General features: G+C 43.4%; 1 protein-coding gene across 1 annotated transcript in view; it reads right to left on the minus strand.

Annotated features, from left to right (window-relative positions):
- The window catches only part of LOC139384424 (granule associated Rac and RHOG effector protein 1-like), a 44,877-nt gene that overhangs the window by 6,581 nt on the left and 22,806 nt on the right, over positions 1–15,490 (minus strand). Inside the window, exons 2-7 of the mRNA XM_071129187.1 lie at positions 13,476–14,845; positions 7,604–7,816; positions 2,164–2,304; positions 1,724–1,819; positions 1,414–1,575; positions 690–848 (exon numbers count right to left, since the gene is read on the minus strand). Of these exons, the coding sequence (XP_070985288.1) occupies positions 690–848; positions 1,414–1,575; positions 1,724–1,819; positions 2,164–2,304; positions 7,604–7,816; positions 13,476–13,964 (1,260 nt within the window). The 5' untranslated portion in view covers positions 13,965–14,845. The remainder of the gene's footprint in view (positions 1–689; positions 849–1,413; positions 1,576–1,723; positions 1,820–2,163; positions 2,305–7,603; positions 7,817–13,475; positions 14,846–15,490) is intronic.

The following is a 15,490-nucleotide window of genomic DNA, read 5'->3' on the forward strand; positions in this document are numbered from 1 at the left end:
GCTCATAGCTCAGATAAGGAGTTCATATAAAGCTCCCATCCACCACCAGGGATTGTTTTACACTCAGCGCTGCTGATGGGTGGATAAGAACACTCCCCAGGCCTGACGCACTAAATATTACAGACCACACTGAGGAACTAAACAAAGTAGAGTAGTGGATGACTGCTGCTTTCTCTCTGTTGGCTGGGGGAGACTCATTTCAAAGTGAACAGCCAGAGATCTGTTTGAAGATCCAACCAGATGACCCCATCCTTTACCCAGATGCTGCAGGAATGTTGGCTTCACTGTGTCTACAATGAGTTTGTTTACACGTCTTGGTCATTCAAAGGAACCCAACATACCTTCCCATCATCTCGATTACACACCTCCCAAACAATGGCCTCTAGCTTACAATAGACTACAACTTGCAGCTTGGCCCAGAGCTATAATTCTGAGGCTTCACTAAGCAGAGGCTTTAGAGTTATAGTGTATCTGCTCAAGGCAGGGACCTCTAACGAATTAAATATTCCTTTACCTTTTCATAAAATAAGTGAAGTTGGTTGAACCACATGGACCCACTGCTAAAGCAAAACAATCCATCAGCTAATTTAAGATGAGACAACAGTTTATGTTGACATCTAAATGAGACAAGTATTTTAAGCTGGGTGACTTTGATGCCCTTGTTGACATCTTAAGTGCTTTGTACTCACCAGTCCCGCCTGAGCGAACAGTAACTGGACGGCGGTCTTGCAGGCCATTCTCCAGCTGGAAGGGCAGACCTGGTTGAGGACCTCAGTGACGGGGGAGTCGTCCCGGGGGGTCACTCCGTTCTGCCCCACTGCCTCTTTAATGAGCTGCAACATGGTGTGCTGAGGATACAAAACAGGGTGGCCGGTGTGAAAACACAAGACTAGTGCTTTGCATCAGCAGCAGAAATGTGGACCTGACAAAGATCCACTTTGGATTGAAACTTTGTTCATTTTTTTGCCAAATAAAAATATATGGTGGAGCAATAGTGAGTGTGTGGGTCCTATTCATCTCTTCTAAAACACTAACATAGACCAGAACAGGAAACAGTAGCAACTACAAAGTCCCCTCTTGTTAAAGTGTCTAGGCTCTCTAGTTTAAAGGGTCCTCAGAGGTTGAAATGACCATCTAAGTGGCTCTCACTTCCTAGAGAGAGCAGAGTGACCCATTCTGGTCAGCAAGGTCAAACTATGAAAGACTTAGGAAACCACCCATCACAGTAGCCTAGCGCCAGGATGCCAGCGAGCCAAGGCCAGGGGTGCATTTACAATGTTGTAGATATAAATGTAATGAATAGAGCTGAATATGACTCCCAAGCTGATGACTCACGATTTAACATGACAATCATATATGTTCTATGCAATATCTGAACATTCTATAACATCAAGTCCTCCATAACAGACATACCGTTTTCAGTTTGAGGTTGTCAGCCGCCGATTCGTTGAAGGACACTCCTTTGAGGAAGTGGGCACCAATCTGCACAGGTATGGTGGGCAGCTCACATTGAATGGGCTGGGAGATGGTCTGCATCCTGCCAGCCTGCTGGGCCTCCGCCTCACTGCAGCAGCCCTACATAGTAGGCAGAGAGAGACAGGCACAGACACAGGATGTACAAATAGGTTAGAGGCAGGGTTTTGCTCTTATCACAGCCACTATAATACAAGGCTTTACCATTCCTAATGAGCTGTAATACATCCTGTGCTTAGAGTAAATATACCTGTAAAGCTGCCTCCACAGATTTGGGATTGAGGTGAAAGCCAGCCTTCAGTGCATATTCACTGTGGCCCATACTTTCTAGTGCTGCTTTATAAGCCTGGCGAGAGAAAAGAGAAAATAATTTGTATAAAATTAACATGTAATTAAGTCAGGCTAGCTATTGCTTCATCCAGTCCTTTCATATCCAAGCCATCAACACATTGATTTGAAGCAGCCTTTGTTCTGTAAGGCACAAGTGACCCAGTTAGAAATGGCACCCTATTCCATATATAGTGCAATACTATTGACCAGAGCCCTGATTAAAAATATTGCACTTTACAGGGAAAAATGACCAGGAATAAGGCTCTGGTCAAAAGTAGTGCACAAGCCTATATTGGGGAATAGGGTGTCATTTCAGACATTGACCAAGGCTGTGGTGGTCCTGACGCGTGCGCCATCTACCTGTAAGGCATTGTCGATCTTCATGTTGAGCTCCTTCAGATGGTGATCAGGGATGTTAGGGTTGTTGGAGCAGAAGAGCTGCTGGACCTGGATGCCTGCCAGGCAGCCGTCACGTCCCCTCTCCCTCAGACGTCCCGTAGCCTGGAACACAGCACAGTCTCAGGTCACATAGCAGTTTACACACAGAATCACATACCTTAGTACAACCCTTACACACCCTGCATCTGCTCTGTACTGCTAATCTGCATTACAGCAGGGTGTTCTGAAAATTAGTCACTTGGGGGGGGGGGGGGGGGGGGGGGGGGGTCACGAGTGTGAAACTGAATGGGAAAAATACACTACCATTTAGATTTTATATACCTTCACCCATTTCATCTGATTTCTAATATAGGCCTACGGTATTGCACTAAATTGTCATCTCAAAAACATGTAATCTGTGCTTCAGAACCAAAAAGTTACACATATTGATGATCAGACAAAAACAGTAGGCCTATTGTTTGTATTATCCAGATAAAACACAGTTTAGAAATCTCCTACGGAGGCATCTTTGCCAGAACAATAACAGGCTACCTGGAGATTTTCATTAATCATTTCCATATTTCAGATAGGCCTAGTTTGGGTGGCTACATGTCTAAAGATGGCTGTAACGTCACATTGCATTCAATACTTTGGGATGAAGATGTAACATATTCTGGCAAATTATTTACGGTATTTGTGAGGAAGAATAGGGTTCTGGACTACAGAGAAGTGACATGACATCCATACCTAGTTGAGATTGACTGCTAACATTAAATGACTTTTAGATACAAATGCAAAATGTGAATAAAACATTCAAACCAAATCAAAGTTTATTTGTCACGTGCGCTGAATACAACAGGTGTAAACCTTAGTGAAATGCTTACTTACAGGCTCTAACCAATGGTGCCAAAAAAAGTGTGTGTGTGTGTAAGTAAAGAAATAAAACAGTAGAAAGACATTTGAAAAAAAAAGAGTAGCAAGGCTATATACAGACACCTAGTCAGGCTTATAGAGATAGTATGTGCATGTAGGTATTGTTAAAGTGACTGTGCATATATGATGAACAGAGAGTAGCAGAAGCGTAAAAGAGGGGTTGGCGTGTGGTGGTACACAATGCAGATAGCCCGGTTAGCCAATGTGCGGGAGCACTGGTTGGTCAGGCCAATTTAGGTAGTATGTAAATGAATGTATAGTTAAAGTGACTATGCATATAAGATAAACAGAGAGTAGAAGCAGCGTAAAAGAGGGGTTGGGGGAGGGGGCACACAATGCAAATAGTCCGGGTAACCATTTGGTTACCTGTTCAGGAGTCTTATGGCTTGGGGGTAAAAACTGTTGAGAAGCCTTTTTGATCTAGACTTGGCACTCCGGTACCGCTTGCCATGCGGTAGTAGAGAGAACAGTCTATGACTGGGGTGGCTGGGGTCTTTGACAATTATGGCCTTCCTCTGACACCACCTGGTGTAGAGGTCCTGGATGGCAGGCAGCTTTGCCCCAGTGATGTACTGGGCCGTACGCACTACCCTCTGAAGTGCCTTGCAGTCGGAGGCCGAGCAATTGTCGTACCAGGCAGTGATGCAACCAGTTGTTGCAGCTGTAGAACCTTTTGAGGATCTCAGGACCCATGCCAAATCATGCCAAAATAGTTTCCTGAGGGGGAATAGGTTTTGTCGTGCCCTCTTCACGACTGTCTTGGTGTGTTTGGACCAATCTAGTTTGTTGTTGTGGACACCAAGGAATTTGAAGCTCTCAACCTTCTCCACTACAGCCCTGTTAATGAGAATGGGGATGTGCTCGGTGCTCCTTTTCCTGTAGTCCACAATCATCTCTTTAGTCTTGGTTACATTGTGGGATAGTTTGTTATTCTGGCACCACCCGGCCAGGTCTCTGACCTCCTCCCTATAGGCTGTCTCATCGGTGATCAGGCCTACCACTGCTGTGTCGTCAGCAAACTTAATGATGGTGTTGGAGTCGTGCCTGGCCATGCAGTTGTGGGTGAACAGGGAGTACAGGAGGGGACTGAGAACGCAGCCATGGGGAGCTCCAGTGTTGAGGATCAGCGTGGCAGATGTGTTGCTACCTACCCTCACCACCTGGGGGCGGCCTGTCAGGAAGTCCAGGATCCAGTTGCAGAGGGAGGTGTTTAGTCCCAGGGTCCTTAGCTTAGTGATGAGCTTTGAGGGTACTATGGTGTTGAAAGCTGAGCTGTAGTCAATGAACAGCATTCTCACAAAGGTGTTCCTTTTGTCCAGGTGGGAAAGGGCAGTGTGGAGTGCAATAGAGATTGCATCATCTGTGGATCTGTTTGGGCAGTATGCAAATTGGAGTGGGTCTAGGGTTTCTGGGATAATGGTGTTGATGTGAGCCATTACCAGCCTTTCAAAGCACTTCATGGCTACGTACGTGGGTGCTACAGGTCTGTAGTCATTTAGGCAGGTTGCCTTAGTGTTCTTGGGCACAGGGACTATGGTGGTCTGCTTGAAGCATGTTGGTATTACAGACTCAATCAGGGACATGTTGAAAATGTCAGTGACGGCACCTGCCAGTTGATCAGCACATGCCCGGCGCACACGTCCTGGTAATCCGTCTGGCCCTGCAGCCTTGTGTATGTTTACCTGTTTAAACGTCTTACGGCTACGGAGAGCGTGAACACACAGTCGTCCGGAACAGCTGATGCTCTCATGCATGCCTCAGTGTTGCTTGTCTCGAAGCGAGCATAGAAGTGATTTAGCTCGTCTGGTAGGCTCGTGTCACTGGGCAGCTCGCGGCTGTGCTACCCTTTGTAGTCTGTAATAGTTCGCAAGCCCTGCCACATCCAACGAGCGTCGGAGCCGGTGTAGTATGATTCAATCTTAGCCCCGTATTGACGCTTTGCCTGTTTGATGGTTCGTCGCAGGGCATAGCGGGATTTCATGTAAGCTTTCGGATTAGAGTCCCGCACCCTGAAAGCGGCAGCTCTACCCTTTAGCTCAGTGCGAATGTTGCCTGTAATCCATGGCTTCTGGTTGAGGTATGTACTAGAGGTCGACCGATTAATTAGGGCCGATTTCAAGTTTTCATAACAATCGGAAATCTGTATTTTTGGACACCGATTTTTCAGATTTGTATTTATTTATTTATTTTTACACTTTTATTTAACTAGGCAAGTCAGTTAAGAACATTCTTATTTTCAATGACGGCCTAGGAACTGTGGGTTAACTGCCTCATTCAGGGGCAGAATGACAGATTTTCACCTTGTCAGCTCGGGGGATCCAATCTTGCAGCCTTACAGTTAACTAGTCCAACGCAATAACGACCTGCCTCTTGTTGCACTCCACAAGGAGACTGCCTGTTACGCGAATGCAGTAAGCCAAGGTAAGTTGCTAGCTAGCATTAAACTTATCTTATAAAAAACAATCACTAGTTAACTACAGATGGTTGATGATATTACTAGATATTATCTAGTGTCATGCCGTGCGTATAATCTGACTGAGCATACAAGCATACAAGTATCTAAGTATCTGACTGAGCGGTGGTAGGCAGAAGCAGGCTCGTAAACATTCATTCAAACAGCACTTTCGTGCGTTTTGCCAGCAGCTCTTCGTTGTGCATCAAGCATTGCGCTGTTTATGACTTCAAGCATATCAACTCCCGAGATGAGGCTGGTGTAACCGAAGTGAAATGGCTGGCTATAGCCTGGTTCGAGCCCAGAGAGGAGCGAGGAGAGGGACGGAAGCTATACTGTTACACTGGCAATACTAAAGTGCCTATAAGAACATCCAATAGTCAAAGGTATATGAAATACAAATGGTAGAGAGAAATAGTCCTATAATTCCTATAATAACTACAACCTAAAACTTCTTCAATGGGAATATTGAAGACTCATGTTAAAAGGAACCACCAGCTTTCATATGTTCTCATGTTCTGAGCAAGGAACTGAAACGTTAGCTTTCTTACATGGCAAATATTGCACTTTTACTTTCTTCTCCAACACTTTGTTTTTGCATTATTTAAACCAAATTGAACATGTTTCATTATTTACTTGAGGCTAAATTGATTTTATTGATGTATATTAAGTTAAAATAAAGGTTCAAATGGGGCCTCCCGGGTGGCTGTACTGCAGCGCCAGAGACTATGGGTTCGCGCCAGGCTCTGTCGTAACCAGCCGCGACGCACAATTGGCCTAGCGTCGTCTGGGTTAGGGAGGGTTTGGCCGGTAGGGATATCCTTGTCTCATCGCGCACCAGCGGTTGCCAGGTGCACGGTGTTTCCTCCGACACATTGGTGCGGCTGGCTTCCGGGTTGGATGCGCACTGTGTTAAGAAGCAGTGCGGCTTGGTTGGGTTGTGTATCGGAGGACACATGACTTTCAACCATCGTCTCTCCCGAGCCCGTACTGTAGCGATGAGACAAGATTGTACCTACTAAAACAATTGGATACCACAAAATTGGGGAGAAAAAGGGGTAAAATAATAATAAAATAAACAAAATGTACATGCGTGGGGTAAACAAGCTTTTTGGGGGTTGTGGGTCATAAAGTTTGAGAACCAATGAACAGATTGACGATTTTCTGTAGAGCTGTAGGATTGGGTGCAGTGCAAATGTCAAACCGTATGGAGAGCGGATTGCCATAAATATCCAGCGGCCAAAATTGTTTGGTGAGCAGGCATTAATTACTAGTATAGGCGTACTGGTCTTTTGGTATGTCAAAATAGCTTGAAATGTATTATTTATTTATGAAGTTTGCATTAGGAATTTGTTGTTAAAATGAATTATTACATAATCAAAGTGTGTTGTAGACAAAATAATGAAAAGTGCTGTCTGGTAACCTCTAACAGACATTTAGAGGCTACCAGACAGTCATTGCATGTATCGATTCATTTTTTTTTTATTACTTGACTCACACTTAGAATGCACGACTTGGACTTGACTCTCGACCCATTCTACTTGTGACTATTCGAGACTTGGACCTTGACTTGCTTGTGACTCGGTCACACATCTGGTAGATTGTACATTTTAGAACAGTGTTGGGCCTAGATTTGTGAATAACTGCTTCTATAGGGGGGAAACCGACCGCCTCCCTCTTTGAAAACTACTCAACATTGCAGTGAGGCCCGGCCATGCCCAGCCCAGACATATCGCAGCAGCACATTCCAGCAGGATATCCAGCCCCGTTCCCTCCAGGGCTAACACCCCACATGCCAGGGCTTAACAGATCAATCAGGCCACTCATGATTCTCCATTCTGGCTCCACTGTACAGAACAAAGCTCCAAATGTGCCAGGGGGACTTTTATTAGCTACGGGATTAACCAGCTAGCTCCTCATAGGAATGTGTAACAGTCAGCTTGTCACGTTTTGAACACAGCCTATTTCCACCAGCTAGTCACACCAGGAAGCTCCTTGGAGAGTCCTGGGGGCGCCCTGGCCTCCATGTCTAAATACCTCAGCTGCACCCTTCCATGATCGTGAGGCCTCCTCCAGCTCCGTCAGGGGCCCAGGGCAGGAGCTCTGGGAGCGGACATTGCTGCGTCGCTCCTGGGCCTGGGCAAGGGCCTCCGCCAGGCACGACTGGGCCACAGGCTGCACCTTCTGCAGGGCCTGGGATAGGAACTGGAAGTGCACCTGCATCACCGTCAGGAAGCACCGACCCAGCACCTGGAGAAGAGTACACATAACAAGATTCTAAAGGTTGTGATAAGGACAATATCAGGAGAAAAATAAATAAATAAAATCACACCCCTGACAAGATTACATTAGTGGGAGCCTTGATCATTCATCATTGTTTTCTAAGAACACCAGTTCTCAAAGCATACGGCCTTGGCATTCCTTGTTTTTCATTACTCAGAAACTAACTTAAGTGATGTTGGCTTCAGTGACTTGGATGTTTAAATTCTCCTTAAAACAATGATCTTTGTTAACCCTCTGAGTCCTCTTAAATCAGATTATCTAAATAGAATAACATGCATTGCATCAATTTACTGCTTTAAAGATGCTCCTCTTTTTTGAGGAAAACCCAGCTTGAAAACATGACATTATTTAACACAAAAACAACTTGTGAAGGGCTATAACCACAAAACAGTTCAAGGCTGGATAAAGGCTGCATTACAGTGAGCCACTGAAGAGAATTGTCTATTTAAGAGTTAGAACATTATGGAAAACATGACAGGCTAACATTGAACAAGGCTAGATGAAATAACATAAAAAAATAAAAAAGTATATCAAGGCCATGTTCTGCTTGTTAACATGCCCTCTCATTTTCCACACAACTCCAGTCTACAGTTCAATGTTACCCCAGCAAATAACTTTCTACCATAATTGGGAAGCGCAGTTTGTGTTATAAATCAGTCTACTCTGAGAGCCAAGGCCTAGCACTGTAGTCGTAAAGCACTAGCAATGCTTACAACAAAACAAAGTTTGTTTGCTCTTCTCCTTCAACTTATTAGTGTAGCAGATTTTTCCACATCGTGATGGCACCGTCCCAGACCCTGTGCAACGGGTGACTCATATAAACAATAAGGTTCACATTTACATAAGTGAAGAATTTTACAGCTGTAGGAGTCAGACATGTTTGTTGTCCAGTTAGCAAAAAGAGGAGCAAAACAAGAGCAACAGGACACCACAGCCGGCTGGCTCACTGTGGTCACAATGTTCTTTTTCAGGTACGTGCTGAAAATATATTTTGGCTGAGTTGTTAAGGACAGAAATATGCCGCCCTGTTTAAAAGCAGACAGGAACAACAGGGCTGGGATGTCCTCATTCTTTAACAACACATCATGGGGGCACAGACACCGACTAGGCCTATACACTTACTGACCATTTCCAAGGCTAGGTCCAAACCCTTTAGAGCCCTCTTCAGCTCTGATTCTGAAATAGGACCAAATAACAGTTCACGTAAAGAAATTGGTTCTGAACCATGAGTTATGAGGGTGAGAAACGCGTGCTGCTTATGTTGGACTGCTAATCACAGTATAAACACTGGTAACACCTCACTCTCAAATGCATACCAAACACTGGCTCAATGAATAATGATATGAGATGGTCCCTCTTCCCTCATTTTCCTAATGCAGACTATCAAACAAATTGTAGGCTGTCAAGGAATTGAGTGGCAAACTGTTTAACATAAAATCTCTTAGCGGTCAAATTGAGTCCATTTGATCAGTGAATGTAACAAAAGCCTTATTATTACAGATTATGGTTACACAATTTGAATGCTTTCTTCATTTCTAACATATTTTGAGAACAGTGTTTTCCCGGGGGTTTCCAGGCTAATTGCATTTTGGAACAGTCACACAACCAAAAAGCCATGTGCGCATTAATATAATATGAAGAAATAAAACATTATCAACATTTTAAGCTAAAATGTTCTGATCAGCCGCATTGCTTTCTTATGTGCAGTGGTTGTATGGATTTGGGCTGTGTCATCCCAGAACTGTCCCAGTGTCTGTTTTGAAATGTAGACATATTGATCGTCCCAGGGACAAAAATGTGCCCTTAAATTACCAGCCCTGGAGGGAATTATTTTATAAAGATATAAAAAAGTATTTGGTTGTAATTGTAATGTTGCAATATTTTATAGGCTAACAAAGGTGGCCAACCATCCTCCAGGAGAGCCTTAAAGGAGCAGTGCTGTGTTTTCAGACAGGCTTGACTACGCAAAGAAGCCAATAGACACGAGTGTAGCCAACATGGTCTGATTCTCTATGGTTAAAAAGATGGTAATGCATTTTATTTTGCAAAGTCATACAATGATGTACAAATGGTGTTAAATACCATTTATTTATTTATTTTAAGTAACTTATGCTTTTGGACAAGTAAAAAAAGGCAAAAAAGGTCATGAATAGCTCTGCATTCTGAAAAGTGATGTAAAATGGCTTATAATACCATTAATACTATTCTTTTTGGACCAGCTGTACATAACACTATAAAAGGACATGATTATCTAGCAAGAAAAATGTAAAGGTTGCAACAAAAGATAATTAATCACACATGGGGATAAGATAAAATGTCAAATCGGCTCATGGAAAATATGAGGAATAAAACTACAGGGCCAAGCCAACTTTTAGCCGCATACAGGGCTAAAAGGCAGGCTTAAACAGTGAGAAGAATGAATCGAACTCATCTTTCCCATTAACTAAGGACACATCTATTGTCTTCTTGAAGTGGAAATCATCATCATCTATCCTAGGAGTGAGAATAAAAACCAGATGCCTTTGTGTTTCATGATTTCTTCCTGTCTAAAATACCTCTAATGCTGTTAGTGAGTGGCCCTCACCATCCTAGCCTGTCTTCTCTAGGATGGCCATTTCCAAAGGTAACATCTATTAGACCCTTTTCCAGTACACAACACACTGACGTCACGTACAGATACATGAGACTCTTGGCAGCAGTAAGAAAAACATTGCAATCTGCATCCATTCAATAGCCTAGATTTATGTTATTATTACTTCTATAAAAAAAAATGTTTTGGGGTTCTCATACTCTTACAATGACGTTTTGATTCTTGCTTGAACAGTCGCTAAGATTATATTTGGTTGTGATCTTTGCAAAATAACTAATTTGGGATGTAGCAGTTCGCTATAATGCTAACGCTCATTGATATAGGCTGTAACAAAAGCTAGCCAAAGAGCCATTTTACTGGTTGAAGTGCTTTTTAAGTATAATGCTGTTGATTTGCGATGACGACACCATTATATTAAGCAGGACATTCATTTGAGCCTTAAAATCCAATCATATTCCAAAAGTAGTTTGAAATGTACTCATAAGCGACATGTAAATGGGTTTTATTTTTTGCCGTTCTATAAGAACTCCCCCTTGTTCTGCCACCAACTTCAGTGCATCGCCCTTATACGGTAATGTTTACAAACACAGAAAGGGGTCTATTAAACCAAAACAGGAAGTGCTGGTGCTAGTGTCTTGCATATCAAACATGATACTCATCTATTATTTTGACACAGATTTAGTTTCTCTTAATTAAAGAAACCGGGTGACATTCGTTACATACACTTCGATGTTGTAATCTAATAATGGCAGCTGTGAGCGTGGCCATAAAAATCAGAGGTAAAGGAGTAGTAACCTAAGAACACAAGACTGACCATGTAGTAGACACTTGATAAGATTCTTTCATATCAAGTAACAATTCAACTGTTGGGAAAAATTATACAGAATCCTTGAAGCCCGCTGAACTAGGTCAGATGTGTTTTTTTCAGGGGTGTTTCGGGATTGCTGCTTGTGCAGTTGTCTGCCTGGCTCTGGCCCTGCCTGTACTGTGGTTGCCTCATGTTCAGAACCAGAAGATCTCAATTGCATTCTACTCATGCCTTCTTGTCTCTTTCCTTCGCCTCCAATGGGTTTTGAGAAGGAGACGAGGAGAGAGGATGCAAGGAATATGCAATCGAAATCTTCCCCAGGACTCCTGTCTGGCTGGCCTGATCGTCGCTCCCTCTATGGTTTCGCTCATACACCCAGTAGACTGCCCCCTAATAAACAATGACATTTTCATGCATATTAGGCAGCTGAGACACTGAGCAGCCAGGGTAGCCAAGCTCCGATAAAAACACACATTTTGTTTTCCATACTGACTGGACTTTGGGGGGTGATCCTGCTTCCTTCAACATTCCACAATTCTCCAAACTCAAAATGGCTTTTTTTGTTCTTCATACAGACCCAATTCTATCTTTTCCATACAACTGCCAAGATAAATGTTCATACACACACACAAATGGAAAAGCCCTTTGTCACAAATGTAGTAAATCTCTCTGGGGACATGGAAATGGCCAACTGAAGGTGTACCATGTACTTATGTGAAAAGCAATTTTACAAAAACAATATTTAGCTTCTCATGGAGGAAATGGAGGTTAAAAAGTGAATCCGTAATGATGAGTGAAACTATGATGCACATGGCCATTTTGGGCTTTGTCTTCTGTCTGTTGATAGATTCCTTCTACTCAACCAGGTCTGAATATCTTATTCATTCCTCAATTCCTGCACATTGGCAAGACTGAGGTAGAGCAAAAGCACACTTTTATTTGACAAACGCACTGTTGTTATTCACAGACGCTAGCTGAAGCCAGAGTGAGTCAGTGTGGCTGCCAGACAGTCCTGCCACAGTCTGAACTTTCACTGAGTTGGGCTTCCCCTCCTTTAATATTTATCTGTGCATATCCAAGACCACAGACTCAAAATGACAGATTGTGGTGCAAAAGTCTTTCCTGCTCTGGGCACAACCACATCCACTGAGGCCCTGCAGTCCCTCTCATAAAACAGCCCTGGCCTGAACATTCAGCTTTTCACTCACTGTCTGCCACTGAGGCCTTGCTCCCTAAATCTGTTTAATCTCCAGGATGAGAACAAATACATCTCAAACATTCACTACACAAGAGGCAATTTGCTTGCTGCCTAAACAGATGTATTAAAAATACATAAATTGGCATTCCTCAAGTACTATATAGGAGTGTCACTACCCTGGAACCTCATTTCTGACTGTCTAGGCAGTAGGCACAGCTGTAGCATCATTAGCACATAAGGCTTCACATCCACAAATGCCAGTGAAGTCTAATATTCAGTTACTATTTTCCCAAACAAACAATGCAAACAAAAAAACAGCAGCAATTCACAATTGAGACATAAGCAACTTTGCTGGCCTGTAATAGACAGACCAATCACCCTGCATACTCAGACTGTCTCAGCATAAACGATGGTTCCTGCCCTCTTCTCCTATCCTCAGTGCTTTTCGCACCTCACCTTCAGATCCTAGCACCCGCTTAACATTAGGCGCCAGGGCCTAATTTCAGCCAAGACATTTTGAATCAAGGGGCCATACATTTTGAGAGACTTCAGCTAGGCATCTTAGAAGCAGCCTTGACCTTAGAAAAATTTAACATAAGAAACCAAGCAAAAAGTGCAACAAAAACAAAGTCTAGCAAAAATTCTAGTCTAGACCCTCATAACAAAAATGTGGTATTTAAAAAAAAAGTTGCCTTTTGGCAAAACATGCTCTATTGACAGCAGGTGGGAGGAGCTATAGGATGACAGGCTCATTGTAATGGCATAAATGGAACTGTATCAAACATATGGAAACCACGTTTGACGTTCCATTTATTCCAATTCCAGCCAATATAATGAACCTTTCCTCCTATAGCTCCTCCTACCAGCCCCCACTGATTGACAGGGAAATGGATAGGCGAGGAATGGAAAAGACTCAACATGTTATTTTACAGGTAGGCCTAATTGTCAGGATAACGTAATAACTTTACTTTGACAGGTGTTCAGTGTGTGTCCAGGTCGGTAACTGTAACCCTGGCAACCCGTTAGTTACCTCTACATCCTGCAGGCTGAAGTCATTCTGGTCTTTGAAGTTGGCAGCCCCAGCGCTCAGCTCCATCAGCATCTTGGCGATCTCTGGCTTTATTGCTGCAGTCAGCCGGCTGGCCGCCTCCATGACATGTTCCTGCACGTCCTTAAGTTGCATAGCTGCTTTCGAGTAGTGGGAGTTCCTGAACACGCTGCTGAACAGGTCAGTGAGAAAGGCGCTGGCCCTGCAGAACACATTCAGTGCATCCAGGTACTTGGAGATGCCCTGCTGAATGTCGGCGACCGCAGTGGTGTTGGGGGGAGGTGGTTGGCAGCTGCCGGGCATGCCCATCCCGGTGGAGCCACCCATGGGGGAGCAGGTGGAGCCCAGGGGGGCGCTGAGGGTCCGGCTCAGCTCAGGCATCTGGTATTGCTGGACTTTCTGCTTGGACCCGCCGAGCAAAAAGCGCCGCTTGTAGTCCATTTTACTTTCCTGCGCACTACAACAATACATAAGTGTCAGGCTGACTCTGGAAGCTCCGGATTTCAGCCAACCAGAAGCTCTCTCTCTTATAGAATACAACAAACCAATAGTCCTGGAATTTATGTAAAAAGACAACTTAAGGGCTCCATCTGCCAGAAGCTCATCTCAAAATGCTTTGTAACTAACAGAGCGATGCAGAGAGCAGGGTAAAGACTTGCTAACTGAGTGTGATGTTTATGTGCAGCCCTGCTGCAGCTCACGGTGGACAGTCCCAGCAAAAATAACAGGCAGAAATGCACCTTTCCAAATCTGTATTTTCTGCCTCAAAGGGAGTCAATGGTTTATGAGAGGACAGATCAAAAAACTGAAAACACTCCACGATTCTCTCATTCCAAGACAAGATTCATGTGCATAACAAGTCCTTCAAAGAAGCAGAAAATGTCTTTGTATAACATGTATATCGTTTGTATATTTAGATGTTTTTACTGATAAATCTTTAAAAGCTGTAAGCAAAAAACAAAAGCCAAGAATCTGAAAAGAAATGTGGCACTGGTCAACAGCAAGGAGTCTGACAAAAAGAGACTAAATCGGTTCTCCGGTAGGACAATGGTGCCTTGTCACTTCACTTCCTCTCTGCAATGGCAGCCTATTGGCTGTGTGTATGGAGCAGAGCGAGGGCAGACAACCAGTCCGTCAGAGATTCTCTTCACACTGTCTGTGGCGGTGAGCAGAAGCCAGCTGATAGGACTGCTGTTGGAAACTCCTCGCCGTTTCCTTTTGCTGGCTGAGGTAGTTATTAATCACTGAGGAAACAAAATGTGCTCCCAGATCTCGCCGCTTCTCCTCCACAAAACGCAGATTAGAAGAGCGACAAAAGCACAAATGTATCTGTAAGGCCTCTATGTCATTTCCTAAGGGAGGAAAAGGGAGAAACAAAAGAAAGTTAATGATTTCAGAGGAAGGATGAGCTGTTTCAAAGTGCTGTTTTTTCCAATAAAACTTGGCAGTTGAGCTATTTCTTGGGAAGATAAATTGTGAATGCTTAGAAACTGAAGTAAGCATTTAGACTAAGGAATTACACTAGGTTTAGTGACAATATTGTGCAACTACGGACAGTAGCCCAACTCAACAGCAACAATAAAATCAAACAAGAGATAACAGAAGAATATTGATGGTTTAGCATAATCAGGTGTTAATTCTTGCTTCCATTAGACTAATTTCATATTAACCTTCATAAATAAATAGAGCATATCTGAAGAATTAACCCCTCTACAAAAAGGAAATACAGCCACAGACAAATGTCTGCAAGCGGTCATTGTTGGAAAACAGTGACAATGTCTTAACGGAACACAAACAGTGGGAGTTAACAATATCCCCTTTCAAAATCTAAGCAGCAAATGTCCATAGAAACCCGTTTCTCCCCTTGGTAGTTTGTCATTATGCAAATAAGCATAATCCTATTTGCATATTTAGGAGAAACAAATGCCAGCATGTATCATTACCTGGCTTGAGAACAATGGTGATAATATGTCACAGTAGTGGAGAGATGTCCATGT

Source organism: Oncorhynchus clarkii, chromosome 26 (assembly GCF_045791955.1).
Source record: "Oncorhynchus clarkii lewisi isolate Uvic-CL-2024 chromosome 26, UVic_Ocla_1.0, whole genome shotgun sequence".
Lineage (NCBI taxonomy): Eukaryota > Metazoa > Chordata > Actinopteri > Salmoniformes > Salmonidae > Oncorhynchus > Oncorhynchus clarkii.